Consider the following 22,430-nt stretch of genomic DNA (forward strand, 5'->3'; position numbering starts at 1 on the left):
TATATAGGGGGAAGGAAAGAGAGAGGGAAAAAAAAGGCGAAGGGTCACAGACCTGAAACGTTAACTGATTATCTCTCCATAGATGCTGCCTGACCTGCCGAGTATTTCCAACATTTTATGTTTATAAAACAGCAACATATTGACTTCAGTGACATGCAAAGAAAGCGACCATGTTCTCCAACTTGCTGAATGCCACGGGCAATCAACTAGTAACATATTTAAAATCCCACATCTGTGCACATTTCCTGTCAACTTTTTTCATTATAAGTTCCTATGTATACAATTTACAACAGAAACTCGTCAAGCTGTAATTACACCCTCCACCTAATGGAGCACAGGGTCACTACTGGCAGAAGGGTATAATTACAGCATGACAACTTTACACAGGCAGTTCCCATTATAAATGTTTACATAGCAATTTATAGGAACAAGGACAGAATGTAGGACTTTAAAATGAGGACTGGATAAAATCTGCAAGCCCTGGTCCAATTATCTCACCTAACCTAAAGACTATAATCACTCCTGACAATTCCATGGGAGATTAACTAGTATAATTTTAAATTTGGGATATATTTTGAAGAAATTTGAAGCCTTGATTTTGGACAAGGTTACATGGAAAAAGAATGAAATTAAATGTAATAAAATCTTTCATACCACATAACGGAGCCCTTCCAGGAACCTTTGGTGATGCTGAATATGCTGCGCTTCGTCCTCAGGGTTGGCTGCTGTATAAATCATCCCACAGGACTTGCACACGACAGCTCCAAAATGCTTCTGACCTGCATCCTGCAAAATGGCAAAGACACGAAAATCAATAAATCTACCTAAAGAAAACACTGCATGTGACCATCATAGAACTTAAAATTAGTATTTAAAATACTTAAAATTCTCCTAGGTTTAATGGTCCCACTTTTCCTCTTAAGCAGAAACTGGCCAATAAACAGAAGTATAATAAAATATAAATGAAGCAAAGAAGTAAAATAGCTCTCAATGTACCCACAGGTTACATACGAAAAAAAAATTCAATTGTACCACTAACAAACAAAAATATCTGGAGGTTTTTGCCTTAGGAGAGTGCCTTCAAATGTCAAGAATACAACCTCCACAGTTCTGATGGCATTGGAGATCCACTTTTCCCCATCTCGGTTCCTCCATATAAGCTGATCATCTGAAATATCTCCTGGTTCTGACGAAAGGTCATTGACCGGAAACGTTAACCCTACCTTCCTCTCTCCAGATACTACCTGATCTGCATTTTCTGTTTTTATTTCACTTTTTCCTGGGATTTGCAAATTGCTGTTGAATGAGCCACCCCATGTGCTATGAAGTCAAAGCAGTGAATTTGTAAGTTTTGAAAAATTCTGAGTTTTCTACGTTGGTCTTCAACTGGCCTAGGTACAACAGTGCCAGATAAACAGAAATTAGGTCCCTGCTTTACAAGCTGAAGACAGATCAGTGATTAACCCTAAATAGCCTCCAATCTGATAAAAGTTGCAGCATGAATCAAAGAGCTAAAACTGGAGTTTCCATCTGTGAAATCGACAAGAATGGATTTCTTTGGATGTACTTTTTGTAGAATGCACCTCTTTAATCCTAGTACAGATTTCATTCTTGCCAATTTCACACAATGCAGCTCTGTTTTCAGTTACATTGCCACTTGAAGTCAGATGAGAAAACTATTTAGGTTTAACCACTAATCTCGTAATCTGACTTTGGGATTGTCTGCAGGAGGAAAGAATTCAGTAACACACCACTCACAAATTCTCCTCTCCACTCACCTGCCAGCAAGATAAGTGCATGCTGCTTCAACGGATTGGTTCGCTCTCAGCGCCACCACACCACCCCCCCCCGAAATGTATTTTCCTGAATACTTGCCTAACTTGTTCTGTAGATTTTTTAAAATTTTTGTCTAGGAGGCAGTTATGCTTGGGGCTTGTGGCAAAAAAGATGCTTTTTAAACTCAAGTCATTTTAACGTAGGGAATCCAACAGGCTAGCCAGAATTGTGTAAAAGTTTATCCGGATATGTTGCAAATTTTATTATAGTTTCCCTGGTAACAGGCTTGAGAGACAGTCTAACACAATTTTCAAATATACACTGACTTTGTGATTGGTTCCGTTTATAATAGACTCAGTCCCTTTTGAATTTGAGTACCTGATTTTCAAAATCCACTCTTCTGGATACAGTACAAGGTGCTGTTCTGTTCAGAAGAGCAGCTTGCAGTGGGAAAATCTCAGAATCACACAGCACAGGAGCCATCATGCCTGTGCCAGCTCTTTGACTCATGAGAGGAGACTGTTTGAAAATCTAAGAAGAAACAGGGTAATATTTCTGAAACACAGGAAAAACGCTATCTAAAAGCCATTTACAAGGATTAGTTTAATTCTTACAGTTGCAATCATTTATTATCTATCTACTCGAGCAGTTAGATAACAGATGTTCCACTGCAAATATGTAACTTAGATTATTTGCTTATTGTGTAATAAATTCACTTAATATTTTAAACTTTAAATGAGATTTGCTGTGAATCTTCACTACTTGTGAAGACTGGATAAGGATTCTTTTGGATCATAAGATAATCCAGTAGCTAAAAGCAGTTATTAAACGAGGTTTGCTCTTCATTTACCGAGGTGCATTACCAAAACCGTACCTCGGTCTCAAGGCAAGGATAGACACTCAAAGTCATGGACAGTTGGGACTTACCCTATTAGAATGATCCAAGTTACAAAAGACAAAATAATCTTAAAATACAAAATGACCCAAAAAGGTATTCAGGCTAAAGATTAAATCTATGCCCAACTAGAGTTATAGTTATACAGCACAGAAAGAGGCCCTTCGGCCCATCGTGTCTGCGCCGACCATCAAGCCCTGTCTATTCTAATCCCATTTTCCAGCACTTGGTCCGTAGCCTTGTATGCTATGGCGTTTCAAGTGCTCATCTAAATGCTTCTTGAATGTTGTGAGGGTTCCTGCCTCTACCACCCTTTCAGGCAGTGAGTTCCAGATTCCAAACACCCTCTGGGTGAAAAAGGTTTTTCCTCAAATCCCCTCTAAACCTCCTGCCCCTTACCTTGAAACTATGTCCCCTGGTTATTGACCCCTCTACTAAGGGGAAAAGTTCCTTTCTATCTACCCTATCTATGCCCCATATAATTTTGTACACCTCAGTCAGATCCCCCCTCAGCCTTCTCTGCTCTAAGGAAAACAAATCCAGCCTGTCCAGTCTCTCTTCATAGCTGAAGCACTCCAGCCCAGGTAACATCCTGGTGAATCTCCTCTGCATCCTCTCCAATGCAATCACGTCCTTCCTATAGTGTGGCGACCAGAACTGCACACAGTATTCCAGCTGTGGCCTAACTAGCGTTTTGTACAGCTCCATCATAACCTCCCTGCTCTTATACTCTATGCCTCGGCTAATGAGGGCAAGTATCCCATATGCCTTTTTAACCACCTTATCTACCTGTCCTGCTGCCTTCAGGGATCTATGTACATGCACACCAAGGTCCCTCTGATCCTTTGTCCTTCCTAGGATCCTACCATTCATTGTATATTCCCTTGCCTTGTTAGTCCTCCCAAAATGCATCACCTCACACTTTTCAGGGTTAAATTCCATTTGCCACTGTTCTGCCCATCTAACCATCCCATCTATATCGTCCTGTAGCCTGAGGCTTCCTTCCTCGCTATTTACCACTCCACCAATTTTCGTGTCATCTGCGAACTTACTGATCATACCTCCTACATTCATATCTAAATCATTAATGTACACTACAAACAGCAAAGGACCCAACACCGATCCCTGCAGTACACCACTGGACACAGGCTTCCAGTCACAAAAACAACCTTCAACCATCACCCTCTGCCTCCTGCCACTAAGCCAATTTTAGATCCAATGTGCCAAATTGCCCTGGATCTCATGGGCTCTTACCAGTCTCCCATGCGGGACTTTGTCAAATGCCTTGCTGAAGTCCATGTCGACTACATCAACTGCACTACCCTCATCCACACACCTAGTCACTTCCTCGAAAAATTCAATCAAATTGTCTACTTATTTGGCACCCCCTACACAAAAAAATACAGACAATTAAAAGGATGAAGATATTTTCACCAATTAAAAGGGATTAAAAATGTCCTGGCTCATTATTCTGCACTGCACAACAGGTACCTCAGGCCTGGAAACACATTGCCCACCTTCAGTTAATGTGCAGAGAAACAATGGTGGAAAAAGTATTCAACCAACTTCTTACATATCAAACATAATGTATATCTTTGTCTGAACCATTTTAGGTATAGCCAAACAGGTTTGATTCCACACAATACCTCAAAGAATGGTTACCTTTCATAATTTTGAAAGGCTTCTCTCTTAACTTTCTCTGTTCCAGCAAAAAAACTTTAGTAACCTCAAACAAATGATTTAATTCACCAGCTCCTTCAAAGCTATTCTGCTCTATTTCACTTAACTTGTGTGTGACATTGATGTGTAAACTACAATATTTTTCAGTAGCTATATCTGACAATCCATTCAAAAGTAAACACTAGTACAGTAGAAGATTTTCTGTAAATTTGTTTCAAATTTGAAGAGATATGAATTTTCATTTTCCCTTTGTTAGGCCCTTAACCTAATATCAAATTATGTTGATTTTTTCACTCATTAATTATTTTAAAATAAGCATCACTTGCAGTCATCCATTAATTTCTTCACTCTTTACATCATGCTAATTCAAACTTACTATTATGAACTGGTCGCTGAATACTTTGTCAAAATCTTTCTTCCTTTTGTTTTTCTGTAGAGGTGCATGGCAGGGCAACCCAGGGACAGTAACAAAAGGGTTACTGGATCCAGCAGAAGTAGTCTCGTCTTTTGGCAGGTCATGTCTAAACAAGAGAAAGAAATTGCGATGAGGTACTTAATTTACAGAAAAGTTCTTACCTCCATGTTGCTATTAGAATATTAGCAGGCAGTCAATAGGGGAAAGTAGGAATTACTTCAAGCTCTTCTGCTCAATAAAGTTATATCCTCCAAGCCCACTCCAGTGTACCTCAGACATCAAATGCACGGACCCTATGGACTTTTTAATGTAAAAAAAAAAACATTCTTTTTGCTGTCTTTGCTTCCCTTCTCTTCCCCACCAAATTGCCACTACCTTACTCCAGTCACCACTCCCATTTCCTTACAGCCATCACTAAATTTATCTTGTCCATTAGCCCTATGACCTGCTTCTTTCATTCTCCCCCCTCCCCAAAACTTGCTGCCAACCACCCAGCTTTCTCGCCTTAATCCCATGCTTGCCAACACCAACGTGTCCCTATTCTCCAGCACAATATTTAGGATCTTCAAAGTCACGGTCATGACCTCAACCCCTCCATTCTCTCCAACTTTCCATTTCTCTGAAGTTCTGGAATGTGTTACCACCTCACAATTATGCTCATACCATTCCCTGTTCAAAATCCTCCAATCAGGTTTCTTTCCTGCAAAATTACTGACTGCTATTTTCATTCATATACTCCAAGCTGATGGATTCCTACACATGCAGACTTCAGCTACACCAAGACAGACAAGAATGACTTTAATTTTGTTTGTGAAACACTACCTGACATGAATCAGTCATTCATAAAAGAAAGACTTATGAAATGATACTGAGCAGCCTGCGGGTGGCGCTGTCCAGGGAGAGTATAAATACTCGGGCACGGACCCAGCTTGTGCAGGACATTCTTAACAGGAACTAGTGAAGGACACAACTAGACCCCCATGTTGTAAAACAGTTGATTAAAGCTTTGTTTAATGCTTAGGCCAAGTGTCTAGTAGTTTTCTTCCGTCACTACACAAAGTTAATTTGAATACAATTATGTAAGAGACAAGCACGCACGAAGTATAAGAATATAGAAAAACGTAGTAAATTAGCTACTATGGTTTTAAAAAAACTCAACAGATACACTTTTGTCAGCAATACTAATCCAGTGGCTGGATTTCTGCTACCCTGCATCTTTCTCACCGCTCTTTACAAAAATGATAGCTAATCAGCATCAGCTGATTTGAAAGTAGTTATTAATCAACATAATTTATATGAAACAGAAATGGAACTTGGATAACAATTCATAGTTTTGCATACAATTCGAAGCCTCAGCTTGTTAGTACTGCAGCAGTAATTTAGCCAAATCTTGATATTGCCTTTGAATAGACAGCCATTGAGGAAAAAAGGCTTCTGCATTGAAAGTCAATTCTTTGTCTATGTTACACCCAGACAATCTTTGCATTAATCTGAAGTTTAAAGAATCCATGCCAACTGAACAAAGTTTTATTCTGATACTATGTTAGTGGTCAGCTAATCAGTGCATTGTAATAAAGACAATTTCTACTGTAAGATATATTACTTTCTAGTACTCTGAAATTTATAATATTGGCTAATGTGTAACTTGCCAATAATTTAAAAGTATTACAAAATATTTACAGCACAAAAACAAGTCAGTCATTCAGCCCTACAGGTTCATGCTCCACATGAACCTCCTCCCACCCCTCTTCAACTAACCCAATCAACATATCCTTTCTCCCTCGTGTGGTTAGCTAGTCTCCCCTTCAATCCATCTATGCTCTTCGTTTCAACTACTCCCTGTGGTAGGGAGTTCCATTTTCTAACCACTCTTTGGGTAAAGAAGTTTCTCCTGAATTCCCTATTGGATTTATTAGTGACTTTCTTATATTTATGGCCCCTATATCCGCAAGTGGAAACATCGTTTCTACATCAATCCCTTTCATTATCTTAAAGACCTCTATCAGGTCATCCCTCAGTCTTTTCTTTTCTAGAGAAAAGAGCCCCAGCCTTTTTAATCTTTCCTGATAGATAGAACCTCTCAGTTCTGGTATAATTCTAATAAAGTTTTTTTTGCATCTTCTCCACTGCCTCTATATCCTTTTTAGAATATGGAGACCAAAACTGTTCACAGTACTCCAAGTGTGGTCTAACCAAGGTTCTATACAAGTTTAACATAATTTCTCTGCTTTTCAAATCTATTCCTCTAGAACTGAACCTTCTGAATTGCTTTTTTTTTTTAAATGGCCTTATTAACCTTTGTTGCTACTGTTAGTGATCTGTACCCCCAGATCCCCTTGTTCTACTACTCCAATTAGACACTTATTTCCCAAGGAGTATGTGGCTCCTTATACTTCCTACCAAAATGTACTACCTCGTACTAATCAATATTGATGAAGTCTAGAACGAACATTGCCTGAAATTGCACAATGTGCTTTTGGTCACTAATGTATCTGTCTTCAATTCCTGCCTCTGCAACTTTAGCAGAGACAGTAACCTGCTTAAAACAAATGCTTCGAATAAAATAGTGGAGACAGGAATTTCAAAGGACTGTATTATGTGTTCATGTGCTAATATATCGTGCCATAAACTTCATGTACATGATGGAAACATAGTACTATGAACACACATTCAGGGCTAATGACAAGTCCGTACCTTTTACTGCCAGTACAAGGAGTACTAAAAATGGGGTAGACAGCAGCTGCTGGTGATGAGCCTAAAAGACAAACATGCTCATTACATTTATAAAAAGGCGCTTAACTAAATAAAAATAACACCATCACAAAACCCAATACTTTAATATGTGCAGTAATGACAATTACAAGAAATATTTGTTTGTATATTTACAACAGAGTATTTTAACTGGCTAATTGAAAAAATTCCTAAACTAAAAAGTTTACTTGTTCCAGATAAGAACAAAATGACAATTGTTTCCAACCCACAAAAATGGAACTAAACACAGTCCATGAGACATTCTAACCATATATTTTGTTCAATAAATGTTTTTCTATTGCTTCACGGATATGATCTTTGGCATCATCCAATAGTTTTATATTAAGAATTCTGCAAATCATTCCACCCATTAACTCCCTTTCTAATGACGGAAATCTGTTTTTTTGACTCCAATCCTCTTACTTTAACTCTATTTTTCTACCCTTACTAAACTGTTTGCTTATCTTAGTTTTCAGTTCTAATGAAGTCTCTAAATCTGAAATATTAACATGTCTTTTCTCTTTGCCGATGCTGAGGAACTTGCTGTGAATTTCCAGCATTTTCAGGTTTTACTGCAATTGCTTGGTTATGCCACTTTTCTCCCCCCCACTGTTGCAAAAATGCTGAAAGGTTATCCAAAATTAGAACTGAAAGTGTATCATTTTACTATACCAATTTTGATTGTGAATCATCATTTGCAACTGTACTTTGAATACCAACATGGAATTTTGGAGAGAGATACAGTCCCATATATTCCACCCATTCATTTTCTCATCACTCTGCTAAAGGCACTGACTCATGATAGGTTAGATTCCACAGGCACCCTTTGTTATCTCTGAAATGGACCATCTTCACGTGTGAAACTGGACCATGGCGAGTATCACAGCAGAGCCCAATCTTGTTCTCACTCAACAACCATACATGTCCATTTTCCAGGAAGATATCAATGGATATAAAGGAGAAATACACAGACTCCTTCAAAAGTGGGCATCAGTACCTTACTCAATCTAAAATTAGTGCCAAAATGAACCACCACAAGGTCTCATTCCATACTGAGCCCTCATCATGACTGAATCAATTACCTTCATTTTTGCCAGTATTTCCTTCAGAAGTGCTCCCATCTTCAAATTCCAAATCAGTTTCACGAGTATTAAAGCTCTTAAGATGCAAGGTAAAATAAAATATGATAAAATAGCAATTTTTTAAAAACCATGTTAATCCAAACTCAAATGTTTAGAAGATAAAAAATAGATTTTATTTGAGCATTCTCAAGTGTGCTTGATGGTTTTATGAAAGGGAAGTCGTGTTTGACAAATTTATTACTTTTTTGTGGATGTAACTAGCGGGGTAGATAAAGGGGAACCAGTGGATGTAGTATATTTCAATTTCCAAAAGACATTCGATAAGGTGCCACATGGTTATTACACAAGATTAGGGCTCATGGGGTTGGGGGTAATATAGTAGCATGGATAGAGGATTGGTTAATGGACAGAAAACAGAGAGTAGGGATAAATGGATCGTTTTCAGGTTGGCAGGCTATAACAAGTGGGGTGCTGCAAGGATCAGTGTTGGGGACTCAGCTATTTACAATCTATATTAATGACTTAGATGAAGGGACCGAGTGCAATGTATCCAAGTTTGCTGACGATACAAAGCTAGGTGGGACAGTAAGCTGTGAGGAGAACACAAAGGGTGCGATCTTACCTTTCGATGCGAGTTGGGAGCGGGTCAGGTGGCTTCCGGGTTCCAGTCCCACCCCCAACAACGCCCGACGCACAGATGTAATTTTGCGCCAATTGGCTTGCCGGCCAATTAAGAGAAAGCCAGTGTCCGATGGCGTCAGTTGATGACGTGTCATCTGCCGGTTTTTCTTAAAGGGGACACGCTCATTTTTTTTGACAGATGATTTTTCAGTGTTTGACAGCATTGAGGTGCTGCAAACACTGCCAATCACTGTACAAAGGTAAGCCCTTGCATCCAGGCTCTCCAGAGACTCTCTCCTTAGAATAAAACAGATGGCAGCTGCAGGTGAGGTTACAGAAGTGATCTGTCACTGGTGAGAGAGGTTCTCCCAATGAGGTGGGACTACACAAACACTTCAAACCTTATTACCTACAGAAAAGTCTTAATACATTAAAAATGATTTTCCCAACATTTTCTTACCTCTGAAACTCACCAGTGTACCATTGGATCCTTCACACCACTTCTGCAGCTGTCATCAATGAAGAAACATTACAGTAGACCCACAGCACGCCACACTTACCCTGGCGTGGTGTCTGGACGTCGGGAAGCCCGCAGTCGACCTGGCAAAATTGAAAAAAGCCTCTTAACTGTCTGTTAATTACCTGTTAACAGGCAGTTAAGTGCCTATAATCCTCTTCCCGCTGCTAGGTGTCGGGTCCCTGCACAAATCGGGGACCCGACACTTGGGAAGATTGTATGGAGGCGGGTTGACAGCAGGTTCGGGACCCGCTGTCAATCTTTGCAATTTTGCCAGCAGTCCCACCTCCAAACCTGCCCCCTGAGCGCCGGCATAAATTCCCCCAAGAGTCTGCAAAGGGATATAGATAGACTAAGTGAGTGGGCAGTAAGGTGGTAGATGGAGTATAATGTAGGGAAATGTGAGGTTATTCACTTTGGTAGGAAGAATTTAAAAAATGGTGAGAAACTTTCAAATGTTGGTGTTCAGAGAGATTTGGGTGTCCTCGTGCAAGAAACACAGAAAACTAGCATGCAGGTACAGCAAGCAATGAGGAAGGCAAATGGCATGTTGGCCTTTATTGCGAGGGGGTTGGAGTATAAGAGTAAGGAAGTCTTGCTACAATTGTACAGGGCCTTGGTGAGATCACACCTGGAGTACTGTGCACAGTTTTGGTCTCCTTATCTGAGGAAGGATATACTTGCCTTGGAGGCGGTGCAACGAAGGTTCACTCGATTGATTCCTGGGATGAGAGGGCTGTCCTATGATGAGAGATTGTGTAGAATGGGCCTATACTCTCTGGAGTTTAGAAGAATGAGAGGTGATCTCATTGAAACATACAAGATTCTGAAGGGGATTGACAGGGTAGATGCCGAGAGGTTGTTTCCCCTGGCTGCAGTGTCTAGAACTCGGGGGCATAGTCTCAGGATAAGGGGTCGGCCATTTAAGACTGAGATGAGGAGGAATTTCTTCACTCAGAGGGTTGTGAATCTTTGAAATTCCCTGCCCCAGAAGGCTGTGGATGCTGAGTCTTTGAGTACATTCAAGGCTGAGATAGATAGATTTTTGGACTCTAGGGGAATCAAGGGATATGGAGATCGGGCGGGAAAGTGGAGTTGAGGTCGATGATCAGCCATGATCTTATTGAATGGCGGAGCAGGCTCAAGGTGCTGTATGGCCCACTCCTGCTCCTATTTCTCCTGTTCTTATGTAGCATTTGTGAAAGGAATCAGGAAATCCTGAGAATGTAAAACTGGTAAATAAATGCAATTTTGTTCACATTGTACAGTAATACATTCCTTATTTAAATATTTCCCTTACTTAAAACCATTAAAAATATAAAATAACAACAGAAAACGCTGAAAAAACTCAGCAGGCCAGGCAGCATCCGTGGAGAGAGAAACAGAGTTAACGTTTCAGGTCGATGACCTTTTGTCAGAACTGGAAAAAAGCAGGAAATGGAAAGCAAGTTTAGGGGGAGGGGATGAAAGAACAAAAGGGAAGGTTAGTGATAGGATAGAAAGCAGGAGAGATTAAGAGACATTAAGAGATATTAAAGGCAAGAGGAGGTGGTAATGGGACAGGTTAAGGAACAAAGGATGACTCTAGGTGAGGTGTGAATTGCGCTGGCAGAATGAAGGACAGCTGCCATGTGGGAGGGAAGAAAAAAGGCCAAACAAAAAAGTGTGGATAAAAAAAAAATATCTATATATATATATATATATAAAAAAAAGAGCTCTTCTGTCTGTCCCGATGTCTGTCTGTCCTGATGTCTGTCTGTCTGTCTGTTCTCTATACGTTTGAAAGTTACAGAGCGTACCGACGCGCGCGTCGCCTCAAAAGAAAGCTTGCGATTCCGGACCGGTCATAGGCGTATTTACGTTTCGGCCGCACAAAAGTCCCGCCCGCGGTATCCGAAAAACGTTCAGCCTTCCGCTCATTAGCATCTCATTAGCGGCCGTGTGACGTCGAGGTCGACCAATCGGACGGCGGGTTCCTTCCTACAGTCGAGTGACTCGACAATTGACCAATCCTACGCTTCGGTGACCTGACCGGTCGACCAATCGGTGCGTGTGTGGGCGGGCCTTATCCCTCTGAACCGAGGTGAGTGGCCGCCATCTTGATTTTTCACGATTTTTTCCCCCACACTTTCAGTGTGTTAGGGAAGGAAGGTAAATATTTGAATTATATGTTAGGGAATTAATTAACAATTTATTTGAGTTTTATATTGTGTTTAGCAACCCCCCCCTCCTCCTCACCCTCGCCCAGGGGGGACTCGGGGCCTGAAGCTCAAAAAATTTCCCTCTCTCTCTCTCCTTCTCCTCTTCCCTCTCTCTCCTTCTCCTCTTCCCTCTCTCCTCTTCCCTCTCTCTCCTTCTCCTCTTCCCTCTCTGTCTCTCTCTACTTCCCCCTCTCAGGTTTCATGGTGTCGCGGACGGAGCGCGGGCGGGCCGCCCGAAGTTTCCCGCTCACTAACGGCCGCCAAGCCGCCCTTGCCTGCTCCCCGCGGGCCGCCCGCACTGACCGCGCATGCGCCGCCTGCCCGCAACGGCCGTCCATCAGCCGCACGATACGCGGGGGACCTCAGCTCCGGTCCGTCCCGGCCTCAGAACCCGACCGCGCCTTAAGCGCTAGGCCCCGCACGGCCGCTATCGCAACGGCACCGGACCTCAGGCGCTAGGCAGGGGGAGGGGCCGGACAGAGGGACAGAGGGGAGTGGGGGAGGGGAGGGGGTGGGGGGAGGGGAGGGGAGGGAGGGAGGGAGACAGGGGAGGGGAGGGAGGGAGAGGAGGGGAGGGAGAGAGGGGAGGGAGGGATAGGACAGGGAGAGGACATGACAGGGAGAGGGGGGACACACAGGGGCAGGGAGACCAAGCGCCCCAAAATTGCCCTCGCAACAAAATATATATATATATATATGTGATAGGAGCCGAGGTTAGGATCTGAAATTGTTGAACTCTATGTTGAGTCCAGAGGGCTGTAGAGTGCCTAATCGAAAGATGAGGTGCTGTTCTTCGAGCTTACGCTGAGCTTCCGTGGAACAATGTAGGAGGCCGAGGACGGTGAGGTCGGAGTGGGAATGGGAATGGAGCGGTGAATTAAAGTGACAGGTCACCGGGAGCTCGGACTGAACGGAGGTGTTCCACAAAGCGGTCACCCAATCTGCGTTTGGTCTCCCCAATGTAGAGGAAACCACATCATGAGCAGCGAATACAGTATACTAAATTGCAAGAAGTACAAGTAAATTGCTGTTTCACCTGGAAGGGGTGTTTGGGGCCCTGGACAGTGGCCCCTTCGGAATGCTGAAAGGGGAGATGCGGCAGAGACGGAGAAACTGGGAGAATGGAATAGAGGTATAAGGGCATGTGTTGCATCTCCTGCACTTGCACGGGAAGGTGCCGGGCGAAGGGGGAGGGGTGCTGGGGGTGGTAGAGGAGTGGACTAGGGTGTCGCGGAGGGAGCGGTCCCTTCGGAATGCTGAAAGGGGAGGTGAGGGGAAGATGCGTTTGGTGGTGGGATCAGACTGGAGGTGGCGGAAATGGTGAAGGATGATCCGTTGAATGTGGAGGCTGGTGGGGTGAAAGGTGAGGACAAGGGGAACTCTATCGTGGTTCCGGGAGGGAGAGGCAGGGGTAAGGGCAGAAGTGCGGGAGATAGAACGGACACGGTCGAGGGCCGTGTCAACCACAGTAGAGGGGAATCCTTGGTTGAGGAAAAAGGAAGACATGTCGGAAGCACTGGTATGGAAGGTGGCATCGTCGGAGCAGATGCGGCAGAGACGGAGAAACTGGGAGAATGGAAGAGTCCTTACAGGAGGCGGGGTGGGAGGAAGTGTAGTCTAGCTAGCTGTGGGAGTCAGTGGGCTTGTAGTGAATGTTTGTCAATAACCTATCCCCAGAGATGGAGACGGAGAAGTCGAGGAAGGGAAGGGAAGAGTCGGAGATGGACCATGTGAAGGTGAGGGAAGGGTGGAAATTGGAAGCAAAGTGAATGAAATTTTCTAGTTCAGGGCGAGAGCAGGAAACAGCACCGATATAGTCATCAATGTACTGGAAAAAGAGGTGAGGGAGGGGACCCGAGTAGGACTGGAACAAAGAGTGTTCCACATATCCCACGAAAAGGCAGGCACAGCTAGGACCCATGCGGGTACCCACAGCAACACCTTTGATTTGGAGGAAATGAGTGGAGTCAAAGGAGAAGTTGTTCAATGTGAGAACAAGTTCAGCCAGGCGGAGGAGGGTGGTGGTGGATGGGGACTGGTTGGGCATAATTCCTTTCACAGTAATGCAAAAATAAAACTTCACGGAATTCAGTTTAATCTAAAAACAGATACTGACTAAAATCCAACTCATAATATATATTAAAACACAGTAACACAGCACAATAGAAAATGCCCTTTGATGCTAACAAGCTAAATTATTTTTTAAAAAGACAAATCAAGGCAAAGTGTATAATATAATTTTTTTGTTACCGAGAAGTGAAGTAGACTGTCATGAGTGCCATACTGCTTGAAACAGGCACAGGTCTGTTCCACATTAACTTATGTTTGGCATAGGAAGGCCATTATATCTCAGATTTTCAGAAGGCATTGGGCCTGGTTTACTGCTTGTACGAGGAATCCAATTTAAGAAACTCCTCTTCCAATACCTACTAACTAAACTTGAGCTAATGACAATATCAGCCCATACCCTATTAATGGCCTAATGTGGCAATAAAATATCCTAGCATGGTAGTTTTTTCTTTAAAAAACTTAAATTACTATTGGCCATGCATAGCAGCCCCACTTGTAAGTTAGAGACCTGAAATGGGCAAAATAAACTTATGCTTTTTGAGAGGGGGAAACTGGAAGGGAATTAATGTTCTCAACAAGGTTAACGATGTCAGCTTGTCACCCAGTGCCAACATCAAGTATTCCGAGGTCAGGCATAAACATAGACCAGGTGCACAGTAAATATCCATATGCTACTCCAACAATATATTTTAATCTCTGTCTCAAAAAAGCACTGCACTCGTATGTCTTTCTCCTCCACTTCTCACACCAGTCATCCAAATTTGTAAATTTAGTTTAGAGGCTGTTTGTGGTATGGACCTGCACTCACTGGTAACTAGGTGAACATAAGAAATAGGAGGAGTAGGCCAATCGGCCCCTCGAGCCTGCTCCGCCATTCAATAAGATCATGGCTGATCTGATCCTAACCACCAATCTACTATCACTGAACCATCTCCTGAATCTAACAGAATTAGACACACGAAATAGGAGCAGGATCAGGCTACATGGCCCCTGGGCCCGCTCCGCTACCCACAGGGCCATGACCGATCCGAACCTAGACTCATGTCCAAATTCCTGCCCGTTCCCCATAACCCTTTATTCCCTTTACTTCTAGGAAACTGTCTATTTGTTTTAAATTTATGTAATGATGTAGCTTCTACAGCTTTTTGGGGCAGCATATTCCATGGACCTACCACCCTCTGAGTGAAGTAGTTCCTCCTCAGGATGCCCAAATTCACTTCACATAAAATCCTTCCAGTCAGAAAGAGGCAGCTTTCTCCACATCAGTCTGGACTGGATTTCAACATTATACTATATCTTACCTCAACATTCAAAATTTCGTGTTCATCCTCTTCAGAATCTGAATCATGAAACTGGTCAAACCACTGTAACAATGAACAGCCAACACGTATAATTGTCAGTTGTAGGTAAAACTTCAAAGCAGCAATATATATTTATCTTTTATATCACACAGTCTATGGAATATGACAATTAAGAATAATCACTCAGCACCATAACTTAATTATTCATGCTACCCTATCTTAATGGGAATTCATATCACGTCAGCCATTCCATAAACTAAACAAGTACAGTAGCTTGTTTGGCTATTTATCTGCTTCAACACAAACAATAGCCCAATATACCACACATTTCATTGCAGTAGGCCAGGACAACTCGGTACCAATGAATGGATGCTCGGCTGACAGAGACAATCTAGTGTTACTCTTGGGGAAGTACAGTGACAAAATGAGCAGGAAGTAAAAATACACAAGTCTTGCACAGCAAGTGTAAAAGAAAAAGGCTTGCATTTATATAGTGCCTTTCACGACCTCAAGGCGTCCCAAAGCACTTTACAGCCAATTAAGTACTTTTGACGTATAGTCACTATTATGATGTAGGAAATGAGGCAGCCAATTTGCGCACAGCAAGGTCCCACAAATAACAATGTGATAATGAACAGATTATCTGTTTTAATGATGATGGCTGAGGGATAAATATTGGCCAAGACACTGGGGAGATCACCCATGCTCTTCTTCAAAATAGTGCAATGGGATCTTTTATGACTACCCTGAAAACAGTGAGACTAACATTTGGGCTGAAATTGTGGTCTCCGTGACGGCGTACTCAGAGTATGCCGTCATAATCCATTTGAAAAGCCCCAGAAGTTCCGGATTTCCGCATGCATGAAATCCGGAACTTGCGATCTATCAAGGTACGCCTTGATAGATCATCCGAACCGCATGGAAACTTAGTATTGCTGGTGCAGAGTTGGGCTATTTGCCCAACAACTGCCCACGCAACTCTATGGCTGGTAAAAGCAGGCATAGGGCCTGCTTTCATCAGCGTAAGGGTAAATATGAGATTTAAATAAAACATTTAAAAATCCAAAATAATGCACATACACTTTAAATGAGTTTATGCAAATATTGGCCCAGATTAAGATGTTTAAAATTATATCAAAAATGAAATTTTTATTGAGGTTGGTGCAATGAAGGGACTTGAATAAAATTACAATATAGTACATTTAGAATGATTAGAATTCTGTAAATTGTATATTGTTTGGGGATTCCATTGCATATCATTAGGGGATTCCCTTCGTAAATTATTGCAACGAAATCCTCCTTTGTGATTGGAGGGCCGGGCCCACATGATCCCAGGGGCACTTCCGAACCGCCGGTGTCCCTGGGATCCGTGGGCCTTTACGCTGCCGTACGCCTGGAGGCCAGAGACCGCAACTCCACGCAGCTGGGCGCCTGGAGGTAGGTTCGTAAATGTTTTGCGGGTCGGAGGTGAACGCTGACAGTTTCGTCGTCAATACCACCGTAAAAGCCGGGCCAATGTAAAATGAAGAAATAGAGTAACCCAATGCTGAAAAGTTAGTTCAGCTGCACCAGGTGTGTTGAAACTGCAGCTCACATGTGCTGCCCCCCCCAAAAAAACCAAGGGAACTCAGTCCTATATGCGTTTATTATCTTTAATAATTCACTGATTTGTCCTGTTTGAATTTTGCAAGCCTGTTGATATGAAAAGGGCTGTTCTTAGCGAAGTTGCCTCATTGATATGTAAATCCTAAATCAGAACTCCAAAGTCTGTATCAAGAACTTGTAGTGAATGCAAATTAATAGGATCGTGCATTTAAACCGTATAATGTCCCCAGGGTTCCATGGTACACAACAACATGGCCCATGAAGACAAAAAGTTTAGACACCCCTGATCTGTTTCTTCAAATAGGAGCCCTACAAAAACTTAAGAATTCAATAATTAGTCTGGGGTACTCATTAAATAATCCAAAAAGCACATTTAAGAACTTAAAAACAGAAATATTGATGGGGAAAGAGCAGGCAAAAAGTTACATAAAATTTAATCCAAGTTCTTCATCTTACTTTTGTTGTCAAATCTCTCTGTTGCAATGACTTCTCCTTGGTTATCAATACTGGGTGATTGAATTGTGCCACTTCAATTTTCTGAATTACCACCTTCACCTCGCTCGTAAGCAAAACATTGACCACGTTGGCAGACAGGTGTGCAGATTTTTCAGCTTTTCTTCCCACTTTTAATTTGGTTTTCATTTTATAAGTGCTCTCTCTAATCCCATCACTCATTCCATTGCTGTGATTAACTGTTTGAAGAGCTTCCTTGTTAGATTTTTTGTCGTCATCATCTTTGGCACTGCTTTTACGGTGTTTAAATTGGACGCTACAATCTGATGGAAATGATTTGATGTCGGGGTCTGGCAAACTCTTTTTGAACAATGGCTGGGATTTTCTGCCCGTGGAAAAGAAAGCTGCACCTATTTGAATTTTAGGCCTTTGCTGTACTTTTAAACCATTCACTTTTGAAGTAAAAAGAAGTGCCCTGGTCATGGACCCATAATATGCATTTTCCTTCAGATGGGTCAGTTTTGTGGTGGCGTTAGATCTGACTTTGTCTTGATTTATTTGTGACTCCTTTGAATCCATTGGAACTTTAGAGCTGGAACCCTTCGGCAGCTTTGCTTTTGTTTCAATTTGTTTCTTTGTTTGAAATTTTGCATTTTTCATCTCAGGTTGTTTATCTACAACGGCACACTTGGAAGGCCTGTTTTGATTGACCAATTTTCTCTCAAGAGGGGTGAGGTACAGCTGCTTCCCCTTCCTGTAGAAGGACTTTGCAGGTACAGCAGGTTTGTGTGGACAGCCGTTTATGTTGGAAGTCAGCCCAGAGACTTCATTCGGTGAATCACCTTGACATTGATTAATAGATAACTTTTGTGGTGAAGCACAGTTGTCAAAAAGATTTTCCTTATCAGAATTACAGCCTCTTTGTGACCGTCTTAACATTGATGAGGTTGTTAATTTAGGGGATGACATTCTTGATGAACAGGGAACTCTATCAAAATCAAGGATTCTTTTCTTTGCTGGCGTTCCTGATATTGCTACATTGATGGGGGTATAATCCTGACTGTTAAAAAGAAATAAAATGACTTAGTGACTGTTAAAACCATACAAATCAATATTTTACACTGTAGCATTGCTCCACTGTGAATTCAAAGTGATTTAACTTTAAAGAGCATATACATAACAACTCCTAGCACCAACTTGGCTCAGTAACAAAACTGAGCTATAACTGAATAAAATTCAATAAAATAAACACCACATTTCCATCCCATAGTGTTTCTTGGCCAATGCCAACTCGTCATTTTAAACTGTGCGCAAGTGGAATGTTATAGTTTACTGAACATATGGATAGATGCAACTAGCTTCTTTTTCTAATAATTTTGTCTGTATTTTGCACTTTCCAATCTCTCTTCATACGTAAATTCTTCTCTAAAAATCCAATTAATTTCAACCTATGAACTCTAGGATCACTGAGAACACGTCACAGGGAGAGTTAAAGCACCCTGTGCGATCAGTTCCTAGTAAATTAGAATAACGGTCTAAAAGATTTTTCGGTCTTGTTTTTGAAGTAGTAGTATTAATAGAATAGGCCATGGTCAGCAGTGAAATACATAAATATTTCTATTCAGCCTAGAGCAGCGATGCCCCAGAAACAGATCGTTTTTGGAATGAATTATCCTATATTCAATTTCATAAACTGCAATATGTCACAACTTACCAAGCATCTTCAGAAGAGCTATGTTTCCTCTTTCTTGGAGTAACTGTAGACATTGTTCCTCGTTAAAACTGAAAAAAAATTGAACACAAAACTAAACATTGCACTACCGATAGTCTATATAAACAAAAGCAGTCAGAGAGTGCAAGAAGCAATGAGGACACAACTGTATTCTGTACACTAACTGATTCACTGTCACTAGACACCTTAAATCTACTGTGCAGACTGCGTACTATCTACACACTCAGCATTAACTGAATAAATTAACAAATCTCTACTGGCTAATTTATACAGACATCTAGGGTCTATATGAAGGAAACTGCAAAGATGAGAGTTAAATTCAAGATCTTAAAACATGGATCTTGCATTCCATGACACATTGTGTTAGAGCAGCATCACTATGCCAGTACATGAGCACTTTCAGATCATAGAAATTGCAGCAGAGAGATCATTGTAGTTATCTTTTTATATTCTTCCTTTTCAAATACTTTTCCAATTCCCTTTTCAATAATGTTAGTCTCTGCCCCAATAGGTAAATGTAGCAAAGAATTTCCTATTTGAATAACCCTTTATCATGTTTTCCCTAACAACCCTCTTCATTCTTCTATTGATAAGCTTGAGTCTATGCCCCCTGTTAATTAATTAACTGATACCACATCTATTAATTAATTTTTATTTGCTGGTGAGCCCACTGTTCTATTTGTTAATCCATTGGTGAGTGTTGCTGTATTTACTTCACTGTGTGGGTACAATATATACCACACAAACCTACTGGGTGCACTGCATATATGCACACACACATACATCTACTGGATATACTGGATATATACTCATACATACAAGTCTACTGAGTTCACTGTATACACACACAAATCTACTGGATACACTGTATACAACAACTTGAATTTATATAGCATCGTTATTTTAGAAAAACACCTCAAGACACTTCACAGAGGCGTATAAATGGACATTGAGCCAAAGGAGATATTAGAAGAGGTGACCAAAAAGAGGTGAGTTTTGAGGAGGGGGTGGTGGAGATGTGCAGGGAATTCCTGAGCATGGGGCCTAGACAGCTGCCAATGGTGGATAGATTATAGCTCATCCAAGACCGAATAGCAGATAAGCAGTCTGACAACACAGAGGGAGCGGAGGCATCAAGAGAGGTAGGTATTGTTGGCGTCGGCAGACAGGTGGAACCTGACCTCATGTCTGCACATGATGTGGCCAAAGGACAGCATGTAGCCGAGGAAGAGGAGGGGATCCTGGGGGACTCCAGAGGTAACGGGTGCAGGGTTGGGAAGAGAAGCCATTGCTGGAGATGCTCTGGCTATGATTAGACAGGCGAGAGTGCAACCAAGCGAGGACAATTGCATTGAGCTGGACAACAAAAGAAAGGCATTGGAGAAAGATGGTGTAGTCAACCATGTCAGAATCTGCAAAGAGGTTGATAAGGCCAAGGAGGAACACAGTCACAGAGGATGTAATTTGTGGCTTTGGTGGGAGGGGAGGGGGGGGGGGGGCGAAGAGAAAGGAAAGAGAGGCAACTGAAAGAAAGACCTGCATTTATATAGCGCCTTTCATGACCTCAGGACATCCCAAAGTACTTTACAGCCAATTAAGTACTTTTTGAAGTGTAGTCACTGATGTAATGTAGGAAACACGGTAGCGATTTTGCACACAGAAAGCTCCCACAAACAGCACTGTGATAATGACCAGATAAAAACATTTTTAAATGATGCTGACTCCCCAGCTCTTCTTCAAAATAGTGTCATGGGATCTTTTACATTCACCCAAGAGAGCAGAGGGGCCTCGGTTTAATTGTCTCATATGAAAGACGGCACCTCCAACAGTGCAGCACTCCCTCAGCACTGCACTGGAGTGTCAGCCTAGATTTTTGCGATCAAGTCTCTGGAGTGGGACTCACAACCTCCTGACTCAGAGACGAGAGTGCTGCCGACTGAGCCACGGCTGAGAACGAATGGTCGCAATCTTATTGCAAAAGACATCCGTCAGCTTCTTGTGATTGTCGGAGGCGAGGATGGAAACAGCGAGATGGGTTTACGGAGACAGCTGGTAGTGGAAAAAAAGGGGGGTATCCTTATTCTCCAAATGATCCTGGAGTAGTGGCAGTTTTGGCAGAGTGAAGCCCAACAGCACTTGAGAGGATACAGCCAGATCTGGTGACAGATGGCGACACCAGTGGTGCACCAGATACAGTCAGGACCGAAATTGTGTTTGACAATCGCTCCTGGGCGTGAAGCGCCTTGTGGCGTTTTACCGCCTTGTATAGGTGCAATGTTGCAGGGAGGGTTCACTGGGACGGCGCTGCCCGCACACTGCCTTCACCCGCCGGCAACCCCAGCATCTCCCGCCCTAGATTTCATCCAATCACTGCTCCGACACCAACCCACAGCCGCCGGTACAAGAAGGGGAAAATAAATCCCCGCGACCGTTTCAGCTCAAACCTCACCTCATCCAGTGAGAAGGGTCGGCTCGGGCTGCCGGGTGGCTCCCTCTGCCTCTGGGTCTCGGCTTCCAACCGCCACCACCCCGCGCGCTGACTCCGGATTCCACAGCCCGCGCGCCTTTCGCAGCGAACATCCGCCCCGGCTCGCGGATTGGTGCCGGGCACAATCCTTGCCATCCGCGATTGGCTGAGCGACGTGTCAATCTGGCCCGGGGCTGAACCAACTGGCGCAGAACCACTCGAGGTCCCGCCTTCTTGACCTGCTCGGTGCTCCCGCTTCTTCAACAGGAGCTGATGGTGAAGGGACGCGGCGGCGACTACGAAAATGCAGAGTCAGGATCGCAAATGCGTGGATTTAGAAAACTCAAGTGCTAATGGAACTGAATCAGCTTTCAGAGCCCAATCTTCCCTGAGGTCCGCCTTTATTTTTGTAATTACAGCCGAACAGGTTTGAATTTGTATTGGCAGAGAAGAGTGACGCATTGAGGAAATTAAACTACTGGAAATGCACAAGAGGAAATGAGAGGTTAACGTCCGATGTGCTGTGCATTAAAAAAAAATCTACCGTTTAATTACCAAAAGAAAACTGATTATAAGCATCATGGCATTGATGCATATTAATAATAATTACAAGATCTCTGGCTGATTGCATTTTGCCGTTTTGTTCTGTTTCTTTCCCTCCTAATTTTGTGTGAAAATATTCCTACAAGTCCCAGAGCCTCCTGCGGTGGTCACGTGGCCGAGGTGCCTGGCTCGCCATCGACTTCCTGCTCAGCCCGGAGCCTCTGCAGCAGCAGCGGCGACCTGCGTCTGCTGCCGCTAAAATGGTTTTCTATTTTACCAGTAACGGTAAGTACAAGAACCCGTGGACACTTAAATGTGACC

The 22,430-nt window shown here is 42.6% G+C and overlaps 2 protein-coding genes across 4 annotated transcripts in view; one reads left to right on the forward strand and one right to left on the reverse strand.

Annotated features, from left to right (window-relative positions):
• esco2 (establishment of sister chromatid cohesion N-acetyltransferase 2) overlaps positions 1-21,770 on the reverse strand; it is a 35,672-nt gene extending 13,902 nt beyond the window's left edge. The window contains exons 1-9 of one of the 2 annotated variants that reach the window (XM_085997381.1): positions 21,549-21,770; positions 19,082-19,149; positions 17,371-18,427; positions 15,310-15,372; positions 8,600-8,675; positions 7,461-7,521; positions 4,728-4,872; positions 2,155-2,307; positions 655-786 (exon numbers count right to left, since the gene is read on the reverse strand). In XM_085997381.1, the coding sequence (XP_085853507.1) occupies positions 655-786; positions 2,155-2,307; positions 4,728-4,872; positions 7,461-7,521; positions 8,600-8,675; positions 15,310-15,372; positions 17,371-18,427; positions 19,082-19,134 (1,740 nt within the window). In that variant the 5' untranslated portion in view covers positions 19,135-19,149; positions 21,549-21,770. The remainder of the gene's footprint in view (positions 1-654; positions 787-2,154; positions 2,308-4,727; positions 4,873-7,460; positions 7,522-8,599; positions 8,676-15,309; positions 15,373-17,370; positions 18,428-19,081; positions 19,150-21,548) is intronic. The other variant, XM_085997382.1, reaches the window with a different exon arrangement.
• A 68-nt stretch (positions 21,771-21,838) lies between these two features.
• Positions 21,839-22,430, forward strand: part of ccdc25 (coiled-coil domain containing 25) — a 30,461-nt gene continuing 29,869 nt past the window's right edge. Inside the window, exon 1 of one of the 2 annotated variants that reach the window (XM_085997393.1) lies at positions 21,839-21,959. Coding sequence is in view for 1 of the 2 variants with exons in the window: in XM_085997389.1 (XP_085853515.1) it covers positions 22,370-22,394 (25 nt within the window). In the remaining variant the exon portion in view is untranslated. Of the gene's footprint in view, positions 21,960-22,266; positions 22,395-22,430 lie in introns of those variants that run through there. The other variant, XM_085997389.1, reaches the window with a different exon arrangement.

This window comes from Somniosus microcephalus, chromosome 9, assembly GCF_052327205.1.
Source record: "Somniosus microcephalus isolate GS21.2 chromosome 9, FLI_Smic_1.0, whole genome shotgun sequence".
Classification (NCBI taxonomy): Eukaryota; Metazoa; Chordata; class Chondrichthyes; order Squaliformes; family Somniosidae; genus Somniosus; species Somniosus microcephalus.